This window comes from Phlebotomus papatasi, chromosome 1, assembly GCF_024763615.1.
Source record: "Phlebotomus papatasi isolate M1 chromosome 1, Ppap_2.1, whole genome shotgun sequence".
Taxonomy (NCBI): Eukaryota; Metazoa; Arthropoda; class Insecta; order Diptera; family Psychodidae; genus Phlebotomus; species Phlebotomus papatasi.
Window position 1 is genome coordinate 16,934,332 of NC_077222.1, and position 23,737 is coordinate 16,958,068.

The 23,737-nt window shown below is 36.7% G+C and overlaps 2 protein-coding genes and 1 pseudogene across 3 annotated transcripts; 2 read left to right on the forward strand and 1 right to left on the reverse strand.

Moving 5' to 3' along the window:
* Window positions 1-745: 745 nt before the first annotated feature.
* LOC129798008 (NFX1-type zinc finger-containing protein 1-like) lies at window positions 746-8,308 on the forward strand (annotated as a pseudogene). Its single transcript, XR_008751379.1, has 6 exons — window positions 746-1,215; window positions 4,901-5,889; window positions 6,234-7,084; window positions 7,157-7,377; window positions 7,437-7,917; window positions 7,979-8,308. The product of XR_008751379.1 is annotated as an NFX1-type zinc finger-containing protein 1-like (transcript).
* Window positions 8,309-10,133: 1,825 nt separating this feature from the next.
* On the forward strand, window positions 10,134-15,830 carry LOC129798010 (uncharacterized). The gene is made up of 2 exons (XM_055840940.1): window positions 10,134-10,540; window positions 14,722-15,830. The coding sequence occupies exons 1-2, from the start codon at window positions 10,360-10,362 to the stop codon at window positions 15,717-15,719; spliced, it is 1,179 nt and encodes a 392-aa protein (XP_055696915.1). The 5' UTR covers window positions 10,134-10,359; the 3' UTR covers window positions 15,720-15,830.
* A 2,227-nt stretch (window positions 15,831-18,057) lies between these two features.
* Window positions 18,058-18,864, reverse strand: LOC129799341 (uncharacterized). Its single transcript, XM_055843149.1, has one exon. The coding sequence runs from the start codon at window positions 18,862-18,864 to the stop codon at window positions 18,058-18,060; it is 807 nt and encodes a 268-aa protein (XP_055699124.1).
* Between the last annotated feature and the right edge of the window lie 4,873 nt (window positions 18,865-23,737).

The following is a 23,737-nucleotide window of genomic DNA, read 5'->3' on the forward strand; positions in this document are numbered from 1 at the left end:
ATTTTAACATGTTTCGTGTTTTTTTGTTAATTTAACTCAAAACCGCAAAAAATGGGGAAATCTTAGTGGGAGAAATGGATTTATAAGTCCCTAAAATTATTGTAGAAGTCTTACGAAATTAAAGAAAATTAATATTTGCTTTCTATTGAGAATATCTGAACTCGGCATTTTATATTAATTTGGTATTCTACGTGATTTTTATGCTTTGAATTCTATGTTATTTTACTTATTCTGAGTTTTTCCAAAGAACATATGAGTATTGAATGTTCTGACACATTTGTGATTTGCTTATATGGTGTATGGTCTGCCGGGTTTTGTGGAAATAATTTTTGTCCAGTGGAATTTTGTGGCAAAAAAGTATGAGAAAAACAGAAACAACATCAATTATTAGTTTAATTGATAAAAATAGCCATTACTGTTAACAATTAAACTAATAATTCTGATATATTCCCAAAATTTTATAGAAGTATTCGCATGAGTTTTGGCGCGAATCACGAACAGCTGATTTTTGACATAACCTCCACAAAGTATCTACGTCATCACCAGCTCGATCTGGCCCACCTTATTACTTTGTTATTTGTTTTTATTCATCTTGACCACCAATGAACGCTGAACTGTCCCATTTTGGAACAAAAAGTGAGATGTTTTTGTTAGGGAGACCAACTTGTTAACAGAGTTGTTAGCCAGGTGTTTGCCAACTGTTAACACCTGGTCAGCCGGGAACCTTAACATTTGAATAGGCCTTTCCGACGACAGCGCTGCAGTGGTGAATAGAGGGAATTTCACAAGAAAAGTTCAGTTATAAATTTTTCTCCCAACTTTCTTAAGTTTTTCTTTAATAAATTATCTTAAAATTGGCTTATTATTATAAAGATCTATAGATAAAGTGGTATTGTCTCTTGTTTTATGCAATAATTCATTTGGATCAAGTGGATCAAACAGTGTTTAACAGAAAATTGGCTTTTTGGCGTTTGCATGTGGCATCCATATTAAGTTTTCCCTCAATTTTAATATTAAAAAGCAAGCAAAATCCAGTGAAAATGAATAGTGCACGGAATCAGGATTCCTGGCGCGTGAGAGAAGTTGACGGGCTTCCAGGATCACCTAGGGAAACGGTGCCTGAAAGAGCCCCAATCGAAGCAATGAGGAGGATGCATCTGGCTGATTCCGGGGATTCCCCGCGTAGTTGGAGAAGAATTCCCGGGAAAGCTGAAGGTAAACAAACGCATAATAATCATAAATTTCTTATCTCTTTTGATTAAAAACCAGTGTAATCATGACATTTCTAAATGTACTGGCTCGAGAATAAAAAGTTTACATTGATTTTCTGGCAACGTTTACAAAATTTTCTATTTAGCACTTCAAAGGGGCAATTCATTGAGGCAAAATTTGTATTTTATAGAAGTGATTGCTTCATGATTTAATTTTATCTTTTCTAAGCAGAAACTGTATTACATTTTTTGTCTGTAAAATGTATCTTAGTAATAGGGCCGAAGGAACACAAATTGGAGCAGGGTTGTTGCCAGGATTTTTAGTAAGAAGGGAGCCAAATACGAAATTATGGGCTCTATTCTGCGAATAAAGATAAAATATAAAGAAATAAAAAAAATATAAAGATTTGGTATTCTACAATCAAGATTTGAAAATAAAGCTGTCAAATATCTTTATTTTTAGCTTGGATAAAAATATTTCAAGATTTGGTATTCTGCGCCCAAGATTTCAAGGTAATTCTAACCTCAATATTCTTTAATTTTCATAAAGATTTCAAAGATGGTCCGGAGGTGCTTTGAAATCTTTATTTGCGTTTTGAAACTCGTTTGAAAATCATTGAAGCCAGATCTTTTAATTTATTAAAAAATTTAAGGATGCAGAGGCAGTATAACGAGGGTAATACGCTAATACATTAGGAACACAATAAATACAACTTTATTTTTTTATTTCAACAAAAAACACTTATATTCAGTCATATACTTCGAAAAGATGTACTATTCCAGAAGACGGTAAAATTTTGATGAATTAAAAATCTGAACTGAATTTATTCTCTAAATCTTATAGTTCAACAAAGATTGTGGAAACTGCTCTCTCTTGGAGTTCGAGCAGTTAAAATCGTAGGTATTAGCGAGAAATGATCCTTTGTACCCTTATGTATCTATTTCTTATTTTTAGAAATTGTTAAAGGTAGGGCTCGCTAAGGAGTTCCCAAGTTTTTCTCATTCAATCATCTCACTTTCTCTTCTCTATGCCTGGCGTTTCGTTTTTATTTGAATGAGTCCGGCTAGACTTTTCCTAAGAACGTCCAGTTTGCTTTTTTTATGGTTATCTTCTGCCTACGCAATCCTAGCCCTCGTTGCCCTCGTTATTGCTACAGGTACTTTATGTGCCGAAGCTTCAGGTTTAGAATCTAAAGGAATTTCCTCGACTAGAACCTCACACGTTTTATAACACAGTGATCATTATTTTTCGATCTAATGACAATGACAGTGATGAACCGGTAGCTGAGAGTTATCTGGGTTCTCTATGACTGATTTCAAGTTGAAGGGATCCCTTGCATCTCAGTATGTAGTCAAAATTTTAATTTTTGACAAACTAACTCTGTTTTGCTGCCAGATGTTTCCTGATTCTTAAATCGGTAAATCCATCTAAGAAATTTTGTAAAAAGTGCACTCAAAAATCTACATTAAAAACAATTGAACATGAAATTCGGGGTTTCTGTACCTTAATCTAATCGTCTAAAATTTATAAAACATTCCCTCAGATTTCTTGCTGTTCAATCAATTTCAAACTCTTTTTGTTCCGGAAATATTTTTTTCCCAAAGTACCTGAGAAGTGTATGAAAAGTGAAATTATTTCCAGGACTTTTGCACTTAAAGTTGACAATTTTGTAAGCTATTTCATACCACCCGAAAGATTTTCCTCGTCCACCACAATTTTAAAAGAAAATTTCCACTCCTTGTCGTGAAAATTAACTAGAAAAAATATCTCCTACTCCTACCAAGAAATCGGCTTGGTTGACTAAAGTGCCAAAATGACAAGGCATAAGTGACAGTTTGGATATTGAAATCTTTATTTGCGTTTCTTCGACTTTTTATCCAAGATCGCAGAATGCCAAATCTCGAAATTTTTAAAATCTTTATTTTGAAACTTTATCTTTATTCGCAGAATAGTGCCCTATATTAGCTAATACTTAAGAAGAATATTTTTAGAAAATTTTCTTTAAAATACCGTATTTCGAATGCAAATATCAAGAATTTTCTGAGAAAGTCTCAAAAAATCCAATTCTAATCCAATATTTTAAAAGTTTTAGCTTAATTTTTTAGGCAAGCTCAAGGTAACATAATGCGGGCTTCAGACCTAAGGCTTAGCCATATGGCTTAACTTTTCTGATTTCTTATCAATCAAACTTTTTGGGAAAACTCACTTAAAACTGATCATGATCAATATGGGCAAGTGATCCATTAAATTTTGAAAAAGCAAAATAAATTGTTGCTATTTTGAATTTCGAGATCATCGGGATCCGGTCTAAGATAAGATAAGATTTTGCCAGGGGTCAGTTCTCCATTTCGGATTACCAATGCCTCCCAGGGGGTGGGTGGGGGGATTCTGTAACTCTGTGAAGTGATCACCAGTCAAAATTGGTGAACGCTTCACTGAAGTGATAGCAAAAGAGATTCTGTAACTTGCGAAAACTTCACGTGAAAGGATCACTTTGAGGTTACAGTAGACTTATGACTAATCCGTGGACTATTTTCCCGTGTGACATAAAAAATCCGTATGAGACAGTTGAATTGTCAAAATTTTATTGACATATTGTCCCTGTTTTGGGGTTTTTTGTTAAAGGAAATGTGCTCTATCTGCTGTAATTTTTTCTCACTGTAGCTTTTTTGGACAGTACGCATGTTTAGAGAGGTTAGAGAGAATGTCGATTCGATCAGGTCAGGATTCAATCCACAAATTACCAATGTAAACAAAAAAATCGTTGGATTTCAAACAATTTGATGTGTATCAATCGCAAAATCCATGTGGCAAGCCCAAGAAACCTGACATTTTTGAGTGAGTGAAAAGATGAAAATGAAAAGTAAATTTGTAAATTAATTTTGTGTAATGAAATTACTCCTATAGCCACTGAAGAAGGTGCGTAGGGCACTGAAAGCTCTGGGAAAAATGTGAGAAAAGTTTGTTTATTCTGGGATGAAATTTCCCATCCGACGATTACCGGATTATTGTTAATAAATTGTTACGTCGGTTCCTTACCCCCATCACAGCTCTGTATACACCCAGTGTCGCTACTATATCACAGCAGCCCATCTCGGTGTGTGTTTGGATCAGTGGAGAGTGAATTTTTGTATCGACTGAAGTGCCACTTTCATACCGAAACTCGTTCTCGTGCCAGCCTCTATCTTGTGTAGAGGCGGTTCACTGATAAAGTGCACCATTGGCATTACTATTCATTCATTCACTGGACGAATTCAAAGCCGAATTTATGGCACGAGAAAGCTTTGAACCCGAGACGTCACAGTCACAGAGACACTATCCACTGATCCACTAAGGCTCAAGCTCAAAGCAAAGCAACGTAAAAAATTATAACATTTTGCCAGAATGTCTTTCAAAACGGAACTGCCTGTTAGATCATGTCAGGTCACCAATTTAGGATAGGGGTTAAATTTTGTGGTCTAAGGATATTACTTAGAATTGAAAGTGACATTGGCTTATAGTGCTAAAGATCTCATATTTTCTGCATATAATTTATTTTCAATAGAAACCCTATCAGGATTATTGAATGCGAAAAATTCACATCTCTCTATATAAAATTCGAAAACATAAATAGAATTTTCTTCCCTTTATCAAAGAGATATATAGACTTTAGAACTTAGTTTACGAATTCATATTTATTTCAATCCAGCAAAGAATTCGGAGGAAGTACCACCTCGAACGAGGCCCTGGAATGTGCAAAGTGAGGGCAGATTCATCCAGAAAATGTCCAAAATAGAACTTATGTCAATAGTTCACATGAGTCCTGTGGATGCTTTTCTGGAAATTGTTGACGATATGGAAAAATTTAAAGAAACTGCTTTGCAGAATAACAAATCTCACGAAGATACAATTCTGCTGATTGTTATTCTTGGAAAACTACATGAAGTTCCTTTTGATCAGCTTAAAGATATTGTTTTCATGATCTTCGGATCAAATGTTGTCTTTCGGGATGATATCTTGGCGTACGTGAGGTATGCAGTAGATCTCGAAGAGAAAGGCAAACAGAATTTATTGCCTTTTGCCGATCAAGTCTGGAGCAGTTTGGAAGTGTTTTGCAAGTACGCAAAGAATATTGAGGGAAGTGCCAACTGTTGGGCATTTTTCACTCGGGCTTTGTGTAAAGTCCTTGAAGGGAAAACTAGAGATTCTCTTGTGGAGAAATACTCAATGTTTTCCAGTTTGAAAGACGAATTGGAGGTAAACTTTACTTACAAAGACAACATTTATGTCTGCCTTGATGATTTGAAAAATGAACAATTTACATATTATCCCCAAACTGAGGGTGGAAAATTCAAAGATGCTAAAGAGTATTTGAATTTCCTCATATCTTACTTGAAGAGTTACTTTTTGGTTGATCTCTATCATGGATTGCAAGAATATAAAAAATTGGAGGAAGACGAAAGATGCATTGACAATTTCAAGGATATCGGTGGTACGAGAATGTTTCCAGTAGTCCGTATTCACAAGGACTATCCACCATTCACACTATTACAAGACAAATACTTCCTTCTGGATTTCGCTCCTCGCAGCAGAAATAATGGAAAATTGCGAGAGGACAGAAAAGCCGAAGTCATTGATGGCATAGAATGTATTAGGAATGCAACTCCTCTATTTCTCTCAACGTCTCCTAATTTTGAGGTAAATAAGGAATGCTTTTAAATTAATATAGCGATGGTTTATCATTAGAAGTACAAAAAGCAAATGTATGATGTCAGACTTATAACTTACACAGGGCGTATTACTACGCAATTCTTAAGTTTAAAAATATTTTTTAAAAGTTGTGTAATAATTAAATAATTTGAATTTCTTTTTGCAATTTCTTAAGGAAAATTATTTTGGTTGAATATTCCTTGCTGTATCACTGATTTTCTTTTGAATGTCTTCAACATTAGCATAGAATTTTATCTATTTTCTGAGCCTGAATAAATGGATCTATTTAGCTGATCTTGAACAAAAGTTCTGTATATCTTTTTTTTTTTAAGAATATCACAATGGCTTGGGTGGTATATTTGACAGAGGAATTAAAACAGGAGGGATTCTTGATCGTGGACATATTATGGATGGAAAATGTCAAGGAGTGTATTCTGGACAGAGATCTTTTCCTTGTGGTAATACCAGATGTGTTTGAACCTAAAATCCACACACTAAGAACTTTGAAGAGAATGTCAACAGCTTTACTTCCTATGAAGAAATACTTGGTATCCTGTGAGTCTTCTGCCATTCTTCCTCACATTCCAGACTACGACAGTCTAAAGAAAGATTCACAGATTAAAAAAATGGGGCTAAATCAGAAGCAGATTGAGGCTATTGAAATGGCACTCACGCGAGAAGTAAGTCTAATTGATGGCCCTCCGGGATCTGGGAAGACAAGAATCACCCTCAATATCATCAAAGATATCCTGGAAAATTCATCTTCCCAGATTCTTATTGTGGCATACAAAAATTTTGTTCTGGATAAAATTATCCTAAAATCGTCTAAATTGACTGACAAAGTTGCAAGGATTGGATGGTATTATAAGGATGCAAATGTGGAAAAGCATACATTGAATGATGACATATTCGATCCTCGATATTGTCGTCTACGTAAACACACTAACAGTAAATGTATTGCAGCAATGAATAAATTTATTGATACAATGCAGTCTTGAAGGAAGTGAAGAAGTTTCAAATCTTGAAGAAGATTTCCAAAACCTAATTGAGGCAAAAAATCAGTTTTTGAAGATAAGATCGCTCAATATGTACTATAACTGTAAAGATGCACGAATAATAGGGGTAACAACAACAGGAGTGTCAAAATACCATGAATTGCTGGACCTTCTTCGTCCATCAGTTGGTAATAATTGGTTCAACTTTTTACTTGCAAAAAAAAAACATATTAATAAGAATTTTACATTGTATTCCTCAGTGATATTTTATGATGCGCACAATATCCCCGAACCACATATTGTTACATCCCTAACGGAGCATACGGAACAAATGATTTTCATTGGCGATCATAAACGATTGGGACAACTTCAGTATCATCACTTTTTCTGCTATTGTCCCAAAATTATGTTTATTGAACGTCTTTTGGAGAATAATCTTAACACTGTTCGCCTCAATGTTCAGTACCGAATGCATTCTGAAGTAAGTTACTTTAACCTAAAACGCTCCACAGGACATCGAATAATGAGTATGACTTTTAGATTGCCGATTTGGTTCGCGGAACGATTTACGATGATCTCAAGGATGGGGATAACGTCCAGAACTACGAGCCTATCAAAGGAATCCCTAAGAATCTCTTCTGTGTCACTCTCAAAAACTCTTCTTCCCTTGATCATTTGATCAAAGAGTATCCTGTTGAAGAATATCCAGAGTTGACAGAGGAAGTTTTCCATCAGACACTTTTCAGTCTTTGCCTGGCGAATTATCTTCGTCAGCAAGGATACCAAGCCCATGAAATTGTGATTCTCGCACTGTATTCCAAGCTGGAATCCGCAGTCATTGATTCAATGAAGAAGTATTTTCCTCTGCTTCACTATGTTGAAGTTCAAGTAATTGACCATTTTCAGGGAGAAGAATGCCGCATTGCAATTGTATCTCTTGCAAAAGTCGATAAGGAAACGGACTACGATTTTTTGGCCGCTGAATATCGACTGTGCATTTTGATGACTCGAGCTCAAGAAGGTAAATTCTTCGTGTTTTATGTATTTTCTAAATTTTATAATTTCATGACTTCCCTTCAAAGGCTTGTATATCGTGGGTGATTTGGAGCCTTTCATAGAGAAGAACGAGACATGGGGAAAGGTCAAGGAGAAGCTAGAAGCGAAGGAGTCCATTGGGCCGGGTCTTCCTGTGAAATGTGAGAAGCACGGATGCGAAATTCTAGTGCATAGCGCTGAAGACTTCATCAAGATCTCCAAAAATGGATGTCCAACTGGAGAGCTCAACAAGGAAGATCCTTGCTATGAAACGATTTAAAGTTTAAGTGAAAATCTACTATGTTGAAATATATAATCTTATTGTGCGTTAATTGATCAATTGATTTGAATTTGCAAATAAATGAATTTCTTTCTAATCATTTTATGGCTAGGAAATGACCAATCAGCTCTAAACATAGACAAAATTCGTATTGTTTGAAGGTTCACTCTGTGCGAACCATGCCTACAGTCCCCTATGGAATGATAAATTCTTGTGTCAATAGGTGTTCCTTTCACCCTAAAATACTTCCCCTTGTTTTATGGAGTTTGGCATCAGAAATCGACATTTCAATGGCTTTTGTCACATAACCAAAACTGTTAACATTTATTGTGTTTCATCGCTAGAAAGTTGGTTCCAACTACAGTAGACTCTCTCAGATTCGGGCATTTGGGACCGAAATGTCAGCCGAATTAGACAAATTCGGGCGACACACTTTTTAAAATGCAACGATTTTTTATTCATGTGCATACAAATATTGAGTTTACACATTCATATATAACGTGAATTGCATGAAAATCCCTCAATAATGCAAAATCACATCAAAACTAAGAGAAACCATGCCAAATTTGAGCATATTTAATTCATTTGTTAATCATAATCAAACTTGAAAAATGACAACAAACTTTTTTCAAATGTAACCGCTGCCCGAATTAAAAAGTAGCCCGATCTTAAAAGAGCCGAATTTGCGAGAGTCTACTGTAATCGTAAATATGTGAAAAAAGTAAAAATATTTACAATGCCCGCTTTCTAATCCGGATCGCCGTAATCCGAACAAGTTCTCGACGGTTACATTTAACACTTTAAAACCCGAGTCAAAAAATCACGTAAAATACCAAATTGGCATAAAATGCCAGTATAGATATTCTCCACAAAAAACCAAATTTTCGAGTTTTTTGTTCCGTAAGACTTCTACAGCAGTTCGAGGACTCGTAAATTATTTTTTTGAATAAATATTTTCCGCATTTTCTTGTCAATTTTATATAAATTTTGTGAAAATGGACAAAAAATGCCAAAGTGAATTTTACAGATTTTTGTAGAAAAAAGACAATTTCTATTGAATTTCCATTTTCTTAGCAATTTGGTAAGGATCTTAGAACACATATCTATATATTTTCCTGTAAAATTTTCAAATTCTCATATATAATTTGCGCTTTTTGTTTAATAAAATTTTATGTGAAGTTCCAATAGAAATTCGGAAAAGAAAAATGAGACGAAAAGTGAATTTTCACCTTATTTTTCTCTGTAGTACCACTTTACAACAATTTTAGGTCTTATATTATTTAATTTTTAATAATTATTTTAACATTTTCACGTATTTTTTAAGATTTTTTCGAATCATGACAAAATTCAAAAAAATGGTAACATTTTTTAGGTTATGTAGAATAAACCATTCAAATGTCCATTTTGGATGCAAACTCCATATAAAAAAAGGTGGCATTTTACGACAATTTGGTATTCTACGCCCATTTTTTGGTTTTTTCCCAATTTTTTAAATAATAAAAAAGTTATCAACTATTTTTTTTTGGACTAAACGAAAGCTAATTAAATTCTCTACACATTCGTGTTATCACTTTAGCATAATATTGAATAGAATTCCTACTATGATGCTCCAAACTTAAAATTGGATTAAAATGCCACTTTGGGTTTATTACATTATTATTACATTATTACATTATTACACACTGGGCATATTATGCCAATTTGGTGTTCTATGTGATTTTTTTGGCTCAGGGTTTGATTAGAAAATTTTTAGTTAAAAAATGTATCTAAAAGCGTAGTAATCGTAACTCTCAATGACTTACCTCTTGTCCGGTTTTTTGGAAAAATACAGTTACAATTTAAACATTTGAATAGTCCTTTTTTTCGAGAGTAAGCGCTCTGGTGGAAAATAGAAAAAACATTTTAACGTTGTTGGTGATTGCGCACGCGCGTGCTGTGCTGTCATTTCCAATGTCAATTTCATCCAGAACAAACATCTTGAATTCGCTTGAATTAAAATATTTTTAGAGAATTTGTCTTGAAAAAAATAATACAAATAATTGATTTAAATAGATTGTTAACGTGATATTTCTCTGTTCTCTGGTGTGAAAATGGTATAATTCCAATCCCTTCAATTTTAACACAAAAAAACCAATCAATTTAGTGAAAATGAGTGGTGCAAGAAAAAAGGATTCCTGGTGCGAGAGGGATGTTAATGGACTTCAAGGATCCTCCAGATCCAGGGAAACAGTGCCTGAAAGAGCCCCAATCGAAGCAATGAGGAGGATGCATCTGGCTGATTCCGGGGATTCCCCGCGTAGTTGGAGAAGAATTCCCGGGAAAGCTGAAGGTAAACAAACGCATAATCAATCATAAATTTCTTATCTCTTCTGATTAAAAACCAGTGTAATCATGACATTTTCTAAATGCACTAGCTCGAGAATAAAAAGTTTACATTGATTTTCTGGCAACGTTTGCAAAATTTTCTATTTAGCACTTCAAAGGGGCAATTCATTGAGGCAAAATTTGTATTTTATAGAAGTGATTGCTTCATGATTTAATTTTATATTTTCTAATCTTGCTATATATATAATTATTCGTAGAAACTGCATTACAGTAGACTCTCACTCAATCGGCTCTTTTTCAATCGGGCGACAAATTTTGTTGACAATTTTTACGTTTAATTATGAAGCTAAATCGCTCAAATTCGCTGTAGTTCTTCTTATTTTATCGTGATTCTTTATAATTGAGCGCTTTTTGAGGAATTTACAAAGGCTTTGACGCTCAATAAAATCGCTAAACCGGATGACATTTTGCCCCATATTCCCGATTGAGAGAGAGTCTAATTCTGTCTGTAAAATTTTTGTTAGTATAGGGTCGAAGGAACCCAATTGGTAGGAAGGGCGTCGCACAGTGGGGCAGAATACAGTCGAGTTCCTCAAATTTGAACTCCTCAAATTTGAACGACGGTTGAGTTCAAAATGTAAAATTTGAGGTTATGTGAAGAAAGTTTTGCGTGGAGTGCAATTTTTCTCTGGTATTTCCTCAATATTATCGTATTATATTAAGTTCCACACCAAATTCCATTTATTTCACAATAAATAACATTGATATATTCTCTAAAGTTGTTTATCTTAATTTACGGAAAGTGCAATTCGCATGAATTCTATTACGTTTTTGAAAATATCGTTCAAATTTGAGTGAGAAATGTCATCTATACCCCCCAAATGTTCAAATTTGAGGAACTCTACTGAATCGAAAAAAAATCGAAAAAAAATTTTCGAATTTTTTAAATCTAATACTGCCAAAAAATAGTTGACTAGTATCCTCACCATCCTCACTAAACCTTATACTCAGATTTTTTTCTTTAAAGTTATGGTACCTTGAAATAACACGACAAAGTAGGCCTTGCATTGCGATTTAGTCGATTTTATATGGAAAAAATAAGGGAAGAGTACCAGCGATCGGCAGTGTTCCTCGGATCGTCAGGTTAATACCACATTGTTGCTCCAAATTAAATATTAGGTGAGATTCTTAACAATCTCACCTACTATAATCCTAACAAAATTTCATGTCGTCCGATCGACCTCAAACTTGGCCAAAATGTGTTTCGCCCGTTTCGCCACTTCCTGATTCCGAATATATATGTGGCTAAGTTACGTTCCCGGCCGGCCGGCCGGCCGCTCTTTGGAGCTTAATAGCTCCTAAACTAAAAAAGATATCGACTTGCGGTTTTCGGCAAAGGTTATATATCGGGTGAAAATTGCAACTTGGTGCATAGACCCCCCACCCCTCCTTCCGCCATTTTGAAGACCCCCCTTTTTTGTTTTCTCAATAGCTCCGCCCCTATGGCATTCAGCGGACTCAAATTTTAGTATGTTATAGCTGGGCCTTAGAGCTTTCCATCAATACCAAACTTAAGGTCCATAAGGCTAAAAATCTTGGAGTCATTTTCAACGATTATTTGGCCTGGGACGATCATATCTCCTACATCAGTAGGAGAGTGAACTTTTCCCTCTATACACTTAGAAGACATCAATTCTTCATCCCTCAGGATATTCGGCTACTTTTAGTTCGTGCCCTGCTCCTTCCTCTTTTTTCCTATGGTGCTGAGTTATTTTTCTCGTGCGATAAAGCCTCGCTTCGGCGACTGACCGTAACTTTTAATAATTGCATTCGTTTCATTTTTTCACTTCGTCCTTACGACCATGTCTCTCATTATCATACTGTAGTATTGGGGCAATCTTTCCCACTCTTCCTGCAGTCACGAGCAGTCGATTTTTTATGTCGGGTGCTTCAATGCGGTCAGCCTGGTTATCTGGCTGAACTACTGCAGCCGGGCTCGTCTACCAGGTCTTCCTATCTCGTCGTCCCCAGGTCGGGGAGCCGCATTCTTCATTGCTCACTCTTTGTCATGGGGGTGACTCTCTGGAATGAGCTACCCAGAGAGAAGAGGCAGCGGCTCATTCGATCCTTCATGTCGTCTTGACTGCTTTTCTTTGGTTTTTTTTTTTCTTCTCTTTTTTCTTTCAATTTTGTACAGTACATACTTTTTGGTTTTTGTTTTGCTCAGATGGCTTATACAACCTACGAAGGAGCATTTCCACCGTTTGGCTCTGGAGGTTGGTCACCAACACTAAGACGGCGGTGGACGCTAACCTTATTTTAAACCGTTTATAACTCTTTGTGCTTTCAAGAGAACTTTTCTCAATAGCACTCATTTTATTAATAAATAAATAAATAAAATAAATAAAATAAATAAGGTCCCCCGACCCCCCTGACCCGAGCTACAAGGGTCCAAAAAAAATTTCTTAAAATGGCCATAACTCCGGTTCTAATTCTCAGAATTTAAAAAGTGAGGGCATTTTTGAAAGCTCTCATGAAATGCCACTTCCCCTTCTAACATCGCAAGTTCATAAAACCACCGCTAGGGGCGCTTTTTTTAAAAAGAAAATTTTTAAATCTTAAAAGTTAAATAACTCAAAAATTCCATTGTGCATCGGGCTGAAAATTTAGTATGTTGTAGCCGTTGATTATACCTATCAAACAAAAAAAACCTTAAGTCGATCTAAAACCCCTGACCCGAGCTATAAGGGGTCAAAGTTCGAACATTGACCGGCCTCTATCTCCGATTCTAATTAACATAGCGACCTAAATTTTACCTTTTTGGTTTCGTCTCGATGAGCACTTTCAGATGGAAGTTCAAAAAGTCGCCACAGGTGGCGCTGTGATAGCGTCAAAATTCATCGAAATTCAAAGTCACTTTTCTCAAAAACGGCATTGTGCAAGTTAATGAAATTTTAGTATGTTGTAGTCCAGTCTAGGACGTTTCCAAAATGGTGCGTATGTGCGCTGTGGTTTCAATAGAACCGGAGATATGAGGGGTCAAAGTTCACGAAATTCAAAAAATCATATCTCCGGTTCTATGGGACCGATTTTGATGAATGAGGGCTTAAACGAAAGATCTCACCAAATGCTACAACTTTCTAGAATATTTGAACTTCGTGGGACCAACACCAGGGGCGCCACAGTCGAAAAACCAATTTCAATATCACATAACCTCAATTATCTCGACTGTCGCTAAACCGATTTTGATGATTACTTCAACATAATTGTAGAGCACATTTGTCTCTACATTTCGTCCATACATCATTTTCCACTCAGACTACGCTATCACTCCGATATTGCCGTTTAAGTGTGAAAAAATTGATTTTTCCCATAATAACGCTTTGAAACCACTCAGATGCCAATTTGACTGCCTCTACTCCACCAAGACACTTAAAATAGGGGTTTAAATGGAAAGTCCCGCAAAATACAACAATTCTTTGATATAGTTGAAGTTCAACAAATGACTACTTGGGGCACTCTGAATGAAAAAACGAGTTAAGAAACAAAAAACCTCGATTATCTTGACTTCTGAGTAATCGATGAGATCATGTTCTATGGGAAAATTATAGAGAACATTCTGGTCTACATTTCACCCATATAACACTTTTCTGTCAGTTCATCCAAATCCTTGATATTTTGGTTTAAATACAAAATTTGTATAATTTCACGAATTTGATTCAAGATAACTGAATGGCGTCTCCCAACTTCAGCTCCAAATCGAATTTGCATGCACTCCGAGTTAGCTCACGTTAAGAATCTCACCTACATGAGCCGGTTAGGATTATCTGTCCCTTTTGTACCATTTGGCAGCTTTAAAAACTTAAATTGTAAAGCTGCTAAGAATCAAAGGTGCTATACTTCCCAGTATTTTTTTAATCTAATTTTTTGCTAAAATTATTGAAAAATGAGTTTAGGTCGTATAGTTTTCCGGAAGCTTTTTACATACTGGACTTTTTTTTTAAACGATTTTAATAAGTGATCCAAGCAACACAACCACCAATTTAATCTTAATTCTGTTTGAATTCTGTTTCTTAATTGTTCGAATAGAATAGAAAGCAGAATTTTCTTTCCTCATTTTACAAAATGTAGTAGACTCAACAAGAGTAGTTTTTAGCAGCTTAGGAATTTGTTTCTTTTAATCAGATGCCACATCGGAAGAAATACCACGAACGAGGCCCTGGAATGTGCAAAGTGAGGGCAGATTCATCCAGAAAATGTCCAAAAAAGAACTTATGTCAATAGTTCACATGAGTCCTGTGGATGCTTTTCTGGAAATTGTTGATGATATGGAAAAATTTAAAGAAACTGCTTTGCAGAATAACAAATCTCACGAAGATACAATTCTGCTGATTGTTATTCTTGGAAAACTACATGAAGTTCCTTTTGATCAACTTAAGGATATTGTTTTCATGATCTTCGGATCAAATGTTGTCTTTCGGGATGATATCTTGGCATACGTGAGGTATGCAGTAGATCTCGAAGAGAAAGGCAAACAGAATTTATTGCCTTTTGCCGACCAAGTCTGGAGCAGTTTGGAAGTGTTTTGCAAGTACGCAAAGAACATTGAGGGAAGTGCCAACTGTTGGGCATTTTTCACTCGGGCTTTGTGTAAAGTTCTTGAAGGGAAAGCTAGAGATTCTCTTGTTGAGAAATACTCAGTGCTTGCAAAGCTCAAAGATGACTTGATGAATGGGTACTTTTACTCAGGCAATATTTATGCTTCTGTTGTGGATACAAAAGTAAGATATAAGCTTGAGCCACCTGAAATCCAGAATGGAAAGTTTAAAAATGAAATTGAATACTTCAAGTATCTGATAAATTACTTGAAAGCTTTCATTTTGGTGGATATTTATGATGGATTGCAGGAGTATTTCAAACTTGATGAGGACAAAAAACACAACTTTATCCTAAAAGACGTTGGTGGTACAAATATTTTCCCAGCAGTCCGTATTCACAGGGACCCTAAAGATAAAACTTTTCTTTTGGACTTGGTTCCCCACTGTAGGATTAAGAATAATTTGCCAGAAGAAGTAAAAGTCGAAATCATTGATGTTGCAAAGACGATTACAAATCCGTGTCCTTATTTTCTATCTACGTCTCCTACCTTTGATGTAAGTATAGATCCTTTTACAACTATGTAGGAGGAAGTGGGGCACCTTTAAAATGAGAATGAAGTTCCGAATTTGAACTTTTTTCCTGTGTTAGTAAACGAAATCAATTATATTAGAAATAAAGTCTCTTACTAATTGTGATTCATAACATATTTAATTTTTGAGCGTCAAAACTTCTGGTATTTCTTAAAATGGAAAATTAAAAAAGTACGACATTTTTTTCAAAGGTACCCAATTTGGGGTAACTTTGAAATGGTTCGGGGTACATTTGAAAAGCTTTTTTTATCTGTAATTTTATAGTAAAATCAATCTTGACCAGTCTAACGATTAGAACATAGTGTAGTGAACTTAACAAGTCCGTTTAAAGAATCAAAGAAATTCTTAAATTACGTTTTAGACGATTTTTTGAGATCATGTTTCGTGATGATGACAACGGAGACGAGATCCTGAGGAATTCTATGAGTTTGTTCAATTGGAATCTTAAGAAATCTCATCGCTAGTCTGGTAACTTGTCCACTAAGGTAGATAAGATGTTGTTAAAAGATCTTTGTAAATGTGACATTACCCTCCTAATGAGAGCTGCATCATGCTGATGAGAGACGCAAGTGAATCTGAAGGATCACTGTGACTGTGTATGGAACTATCAGTGAATAACGTATGGTCAGTGAAATCTGCACAAAGTTAAAGCACAATTTTCTAATATTTTTACATAGTTTTATTTTAACCTTTTTACATGTTTTGGAAGGTAGGGGAAAGTGACCATGCTTGATACTGTAAAATGATGTCCAAGGTTTGTATTTTTTTTCTGATTAACACACAAACCGAAACAATTCTTCCACTATGACAAAAAAATGTATCACTTATTAGGTTCATAATCCCACCTCAAATAGTTCCTGGAAATCCTTAGATTTTCTTTAAAAAGGAAATGGAAATTCAGTGGCGATTTTTATCGATGTTGGGTTCGGAGCCCTCCTGTATAATAATTGATTCGACAATTCGGAGGCCCATTTTCACTGTAAAAATTTCGTCGGATACAAAAAATTGCCCATCAATGTTTAGATGGAACTCTAATCTATCTGTTTAAATCGTTTGTACGACTAATTGTTAGTTTTAAAATAATTTTTATGTAATTTTTCTAAGCCGTGTTTTTATGACATTGGGACACTAGCGAAACCCATTTTTTCACTTTGAGACCATGAAATTCACATCTGGCAACCCTAAAATTCAGGCAACAGAATTGAAGGTTATGTCAATTGACATAGAAAAATAAAAACATCTGGTTAATAATTTCGTGAAAATTCCTGATATCTCCTGAGTTATTAAGTTTTTGAGTGAATAAGTAACTGGGAATACATAGAAGAGAAAGACCACATCAGCTTCACCGTTCCTCTGCAAAGTGCTCCTTCCGTTATCCTCGAGAAACCTCTATGGAGACACACCACTGATTATTCCTGATCTCAACATATTACGGTTTATCGGATGAACAGGACGACCCTCAGTAAGGATATTGTGAGACCATGAGGGGCAGTTTAGTATCTTAATCGATTCTCTACTGCTTTAGATGTGAAACAGACTGAGATTTTACTTAGAGCCTAGAGAAAGAATCGAAATATCCTTACCCTGGAGATCTGTGATTCTTCTCGAGGTGATATTTTGGAGAAGAAATCCCGTAAGATTAGTTGGAACACCTGCTATTTTGAATATTGCATCAGAATTAGATTGTCTCCACAAGGATGAGAATATTCACGAGGATAAAGTCGAATGATAAAGAAAGATGTCGAAATCCGCAAACTAAATGGGCATGCCGAGCAGAAGTAACTGATCTCTCATAGCTCTTAAGACTTAAGTCATTGATGAGGAGTACTCTCTGATTGGCAGTGCAAGTGAAATCTTCAGCTACGAACTGGTGATATATCTACGAGACTGGTGTTGTGCTTATGTCTTCGCATATCTTTGCAATATATCTCAGGGGAGAGGGTAGTATTAGTGAATTTGGTGTGCGAGTGAGAAGTTGTCCTACACTTTCGGAAACCATTGAGCTCTTCGTGGTATAAAATGGCTTCGATGGAATTTCCTGCATGCAATACTGACCCTCCACAAGATCGAACAACAACTCAGTTTATCCAGAAAATGCTTTATAGTAACACCTTTAGTTTACTGAATTATTAACAAAATAAGACCCTTTAAAACTGACACAATCCTAACATTTTCACAGAAAAAATATTTCTCATTCAGTTTTAAATATTTTATTTCAAAAAAACAGGTCACTAGAAATTCATTGCACTTCATTCAATTCAATGTTTTGTCATCATAATTCTTTTAAATGAATAAATTCTGAATATCTACAGAAATATTTGGCATCAGACTGTTATATCTTGTTTGAAATATCGGAAATATCAGAAAGAGGAAGCTTCCTTGGCCTTCCTCTCTTTCTTTTCGGAATCTCTGTCTCAGAGGCGATCTTTCTTTTGGTGCTTTTTGTTGTGGTTTTATTCTGATTTTTCTCCTTCATGTGCATATTTTCCTCCTTCATGTGTTTCTTCCTTTCCATCTCCTCCTTCCTGTGAAATTCTGGGGATCCTGTGACTAGTGTTGATCCCAAACCCCTGATTTTTTTCGAGGAACTTGGGGGACTCGGTAGCGGTTTAAGCACTTCCAGACCTCCAAAACTCAGCTGAGATCTTGACGGCTGAATATCTGAAGAAATTGTAAGATCAAGAGGCTTAAGGAGAGGAGCCATTGGGAAAATCTTCTTATGTAGGTTTGGGTCTGGCATTTTATATGAAGAAATCTGTCGAGGAACAGATAGATCAATAGCTCCATCATCATCTCTATCATCTTCCGGACTTGTCTCCTGTGGCACCTCGTCTTCTTCACTGCTCTCTTTGACCAGAACTTCATCTTGTCGACTAACTTCATCTTTTACAATGCTCTCCTGGACCACTACATCTTGGCGATTAACCTCTTCAATTATCTCACCTTGCGCACTTGCGTCTTGTATTATTTCGGAATTGCTTTGTGGAATCATCATTAGTGGCGGTAGTGGTGGTTTTGAGTTTTCCTGAACCGACGAGGAAGCGGTTTCAGTAGACTCAAAAACCACAAGTAGCTTGGAGCTGTTCATGGGATATATGCCACTCTTCATAAATCCAGCTTTTATATTGTTGGATGTCATGCATTTTCGGAATGGTTCCGAAGAAAGCCTTGCAATGTTGTGAAGGCTTACTTTGTTCCCTACTCTTGCTGACATCCAATTGTCGAAAGCAGTAGCGCAATATCTTTTGAATGGCCCAAACACTGAAAGGTCCAATGGCTGTGTACGATGGCTTGTGTGTGGAGGGAGTGTTAACATATGAATTCCGTTTTCTCTACAGAATTTTAATGCGTCTAAGGACAGGTGAGACACATGGTTATCGAGGATCAATAATACTTGGTCATCTTTGGAAGCGGCAGTTTGAGTTTTAAAATGCTGAAGAGTTAGAAGGAAAGTTTCTGAGTTCATGTAGCCTTTGGCATTAAAAAAGGCTACTGATCCCTCAAAACAACCTTCCATGTACTCAGGATGCTGCCTTTTTCTGGGAAATAGGTATACTGGGGGGAACGTTGCTCCTGCTGCATTCACAAAAGCGCAAATCGTGATGGTTTCTCCCCTTTCTGCCGTAACACACTTGCCTACTTGCTTAGATTTCGTATCAGCCACGACTCTTGGGGGTTGAAGAACCGTACTCAATCCTGTTTCGTCAAGATTAAAGATCCTAGACGGTTCAAAGTGATGTTGTTGCATGATCTCTTGCAGATTGTGAAAAAACAATTCCACATTTTCTCGAGTGAAACCGGAATTCCTTGCTAGGGAAGTAGCTTCCGGTTTCCGAAGCGAGATTTCACTATAAAAAAAATCATTAAAAAATAACACTACTTTTAAATATAATCTACTATGCCACCTGTGTCTTTTCAAGAACAAACGGGCCCACTTCTGACCAGCTTTCTTGTTGACCTCCCAACTTGCTGGAACTTCCCTACCAATGCTAACCGCATAATTGTATGCCAGTTCCCGGGTATTGTGCAGAGTGAGGCCAAAATTGAGTTTGCTGGAAGCCAACAAATAACCAACAAAATTTTTCTCTTCTGGCATGGTGAAAATTTGTTGTGATGCAAACTTGTTGACCATTTCTTTCTTTTTCAACCCCATCATCAGAGATACCGTCTGAGACTCTGATAATTCTTTTTTCACTTTCCTTAATCTTGCGTACAGTGTGGGTTTAGGTATTCCAAAGGCAGAAGAAGCCTCCTTAATTCTCAGTCTACCTTGGAGAACTTCCTGAAGAGCTGCCTGCATAACTGCCTCATCGGTAGTGCTGCGTTTTCCGTCTTTTACTTTATTTTTCTCCATTTCTGCATAAATAAATTAAATAGAATGATTTTTTTTCTTTAAACTAATTACAATAAACTTACCTTACTTTGAATCAATAAATTTTTCAAATCTTTTCACGGACAATCTTACTTCTTACGCGAACAACAAAAACATAAAAGTGAGGTTATGTAGACAATACGTAAAAATTAGTTGTAAGCTGTAGGAGTTTATGTACGGTGTGATTCTTTCAGTGCATATGCGGTTTGTATACACCTAAGAATTGTTTTTATACAAAAATTATGCGAATTTGCTTTCACAATTAGTCAGCTGATGCTCAATAGAATCAGATTACCTTTTTAAATCGATTTTAAGTGTTTTACTTTGTAGTTTCTAGTTGTCTATAAAATAGGAGGATTCCAATAGGTGTGATTATGAAAGAATCACATTTAATGATAGAGTTGCCACATCTAAATTATCATTCATGGACCATTCTTAAAATATAGGTTGGCCACAGGTAGCATTTGTGAGTTTGTCGCCACCCACACAAACAGTGTCCCCAAGTAAAAACATTTTTACATAAATATTAATACTGATGAACCCTCTATGTGCCTATAATAATAGTTTTGTTGAACAGCGACATTAATTAGGAAAAAACTTATGAAAGATCATGTATCAAAATTACAGTTTTGGAGCTCTTTTTGATTTTTGCTTCTTGAACCAAGGAAAAAAGAGCTAGGATCCTACATTTTTTATTAAATGTGTGGCTTAGGACCAGCTATTAAAATATATTGAAATGAGTCACAATTAATGATTAACATAGGAAAAAAATAGTTATTATCAAGTTTGGATCGTATCAAGCATGGTCACTTTCCCCTATATGTATGAACTTATTTCAAGAAAAAATCCGGTCCGATCCGGTGAGCTTTTCGGCACATTCGGGGAACTTTCGCCATTGATGTCGAAAATGTAGATGTTGGCATCTTCTTCAACTCTCGTTTTATTTTTCCCATCAGCGTGACTTCGGTTTTGGGTCGAAAGTCTCGGGCATACACCTTTCGCTTAAGATTAGCCCAAAACGTTTCAATAGGCCTCAATTGGGGGACGTTAGGGGGGTTTTCTTCCTTCTTGACAACAGGTATGCCAAGTTCCTCCAATGCGTTAAATGTCTTTCTTGAGTAATGGCTGGATGCTAGGTCTGGCCAGAAGATCACTGATTGTGGAATGGGAAGTGATTTATAGATTCAAAATTTCGGGTTTATATACAAATAATTTTGCTAACTAATCCATTTTTATTGTGGGAAAATTATTTAAAAAAAGTGCATGATGAGCAAAGAGAAGAGAAAAACAAATGGCTCAAGTAGCCGCGCGCGTCATAGAGGAAAGCCCGTGCGGTGTCAATTGTCATTGCACCGCAAGGGGCTAGTAAATTCGTCGTTGCACCGCAAGGGGCTAATAAATTCTCTTCTCTTTGCTCACTAGCATATTGTTCATGTATGAACATCCTGGCCGGGGGCAGTATGAGCTGGTTCAGAAATCCGCAGCTTTCCAAACTTCTCGGCCAGTGTTTCCTTTGGTTTGTGGCATTTGCTCCAGAGCCTTTTCCACTGCTTCCGGGATATCCAACAAAGTAGACTAATGATGAGCAAGACGGATCCACTGCTCACGGCTGGATGGGTTATAACTTCTCCGTATGTTGGTGGTTCGGGAACTTCCACATTTTTGGCTTGGTGGAATAAGTTCTGCCCATTGATGATTGGCTTCGGATCAATTATAGCGATCTTTCTGAGTCCGGAAGACTCTACGACTGCAAACTCTAAAGGCTTAATGTATGTAGCAGAAGCCTTCATATGGTGTTCTATCGTTGAATGAAGGGTTTGCCTCTTGGTTTTGATAACGCAGCCTTCTTTAATCCGGAAAATTCCAGCATTCTTCAGCAGCTTCTCTTCTCGATGCCCCTTACAGGTGACTGCAACGGACGTAGGTTGTGAAGCAATGAACAGCCACGTGTTTTCCATTGCTAACCTCTTCCACAACGTCCCCTCTAAGCGTACGGCTATCATCTCACATTTGGTTTTTGGGTGTCGATGATATATTTCGTCGATTACGCAATTAGGGTTCTGGTCCATGTTGTGCAAGAGACTTAGTCTACAGTAGTATTTCCCGGAACCAATAGGAGAACACTGATTGTGTCCATCCTCTAATGTGAAGTAAGTCTGTTTGTTGAAATCGATTCCCATTGTGTCTGCTTCTATTTCTGGCACGATGAATGTGCCGTTTTCCACTGCTACGGGAATTGGTGTTATGTGAATGAGATGAAACTCATCCTTTTCGAGAATGGGGAATTTCCCGAAGATGACAAGTTCACCGTCCCGAAAGATATAGTCACTTGGCTCTCGTTGCCTTCGGGGTATATCAAAGTCTGGACCGATGTGCCTCAATGTCCTTTGAATGGTGTCTTGGAGAGTTCTTCCCGTGATGAGGCTATATAAATCTAGCCTACCATCTTTCGCGAGTTGAATGTTGGTCAGTTTCCTCTCGAATTCCTCGTAACAGTCAGCAGCATTGATGTAGGTGGTTAAAATGTCAATGCGCACTCGGTTGTGGTCTATTCCAACATACCAGTTGACCATTTCACCTATGGCCTCGTTGATCTGCATGATTTTTTCATCAAATTTCCGAAGTTTGTTTTCTATTATGGTGTTGGACAGATCCACCTTTGTACTCAGCATCAATGATTGTTGCTTGATCAGCTTCTGTGTGTCTTCCTGTCTCTCCTTGAGTTGATCAATGCTTGCATATACTTGACCATTAACCCCAAAGAAATATGTCACTGCTTGGCCAAGTAATCCACGTTTTTTGCGTACACCCTGTTTTTCTGATATACGGTTGATTTCCTCAAGTAAATAATCCCTCTTATGTTGGAGGTGATTGATGTTATGTGTGCAAGTAGTATCAGCGTCCGACACGGCTTCGCTTGCCGTTTTGCAGGCCAATGACATCTTGTCCCAGATTGCGTTGATTAGTTCCTGATCTCTTTGAAATTCAGCTGTTGTGTATGTGATTTCAACTTGAAGATTCCCACGTTGTAGACGTGCAATCCCCATCTTCTCAATGTAAAGACCCGGTTCTGGAACGAAAACTTCGATGTTGGGTATGTCTGGGTTGTTAGTTGTGGCTATCATAGTATTGAATATCATGAAGAATATGAATACTGCATGAAGTATAGTTGTTGCCCATGTGTAAGGAGCAACTTTTGTAATTTTCTTTCGGTTAGAAACCATTGAAGATGTCTTCTTTCTCCTGAGCCTCTTTGACTTTTTGATATTGGCTGGAGCATCTGTCGAGTTGGCCTTTGCAGTTTCAGATCCTGGAGGTAAATCCTTGTTACGAGTAGAAAGATCGGAATCTTGGTCATGGACGTTCGTAGATAATTGGCAGAGCTTATGGACTGGTCGATCCTTCTCATATCCTCTGAACTTCCCGGTCGCCACTTGGATTATTTCATCTGGATCCGAGTGTGATTTTACATCAATTTTAGAGAATCCCCCAAAGTGGGGTCTTGCGGGGGGGGGGGCGGAACTCTAAGGCATTTCTATCAGTAGTGGCCCGTTGTTCTGCAGTCACAGCAGTTGCCTTCTTGGGTGTGTCGTCATTTATATCCCAAGGTTGGTCTAGTGGTTGATCCCATTTGATAACA

What these genes read in the sequence shown, in the direction of transcription:
- LOC129799341 (XM_055843149.1), bottom strand. Translation starts at nt 18,864, where the DNA reads ATGACATCCAACAATATAAAAGCTGGATTTATGAAGAGTGGCATATAT.
- LOC129798010 (XM_055840940.1), top strand. Translation starts at nt 10,360, where the DNA reads ATGAGTGGTGCAAGAAAAAAGGATTCCTGGTGCGAGAGGGATGTTAAT. An exon ending in AATTCCCGGGAAAGCTGAAG is followed by an intron (nt 10,541 to 14,721) that starts GTAAACAAACGC and finishes TCTTTTAATCAG; the next exon opens with ATGCCACATCGGAAGAAATA.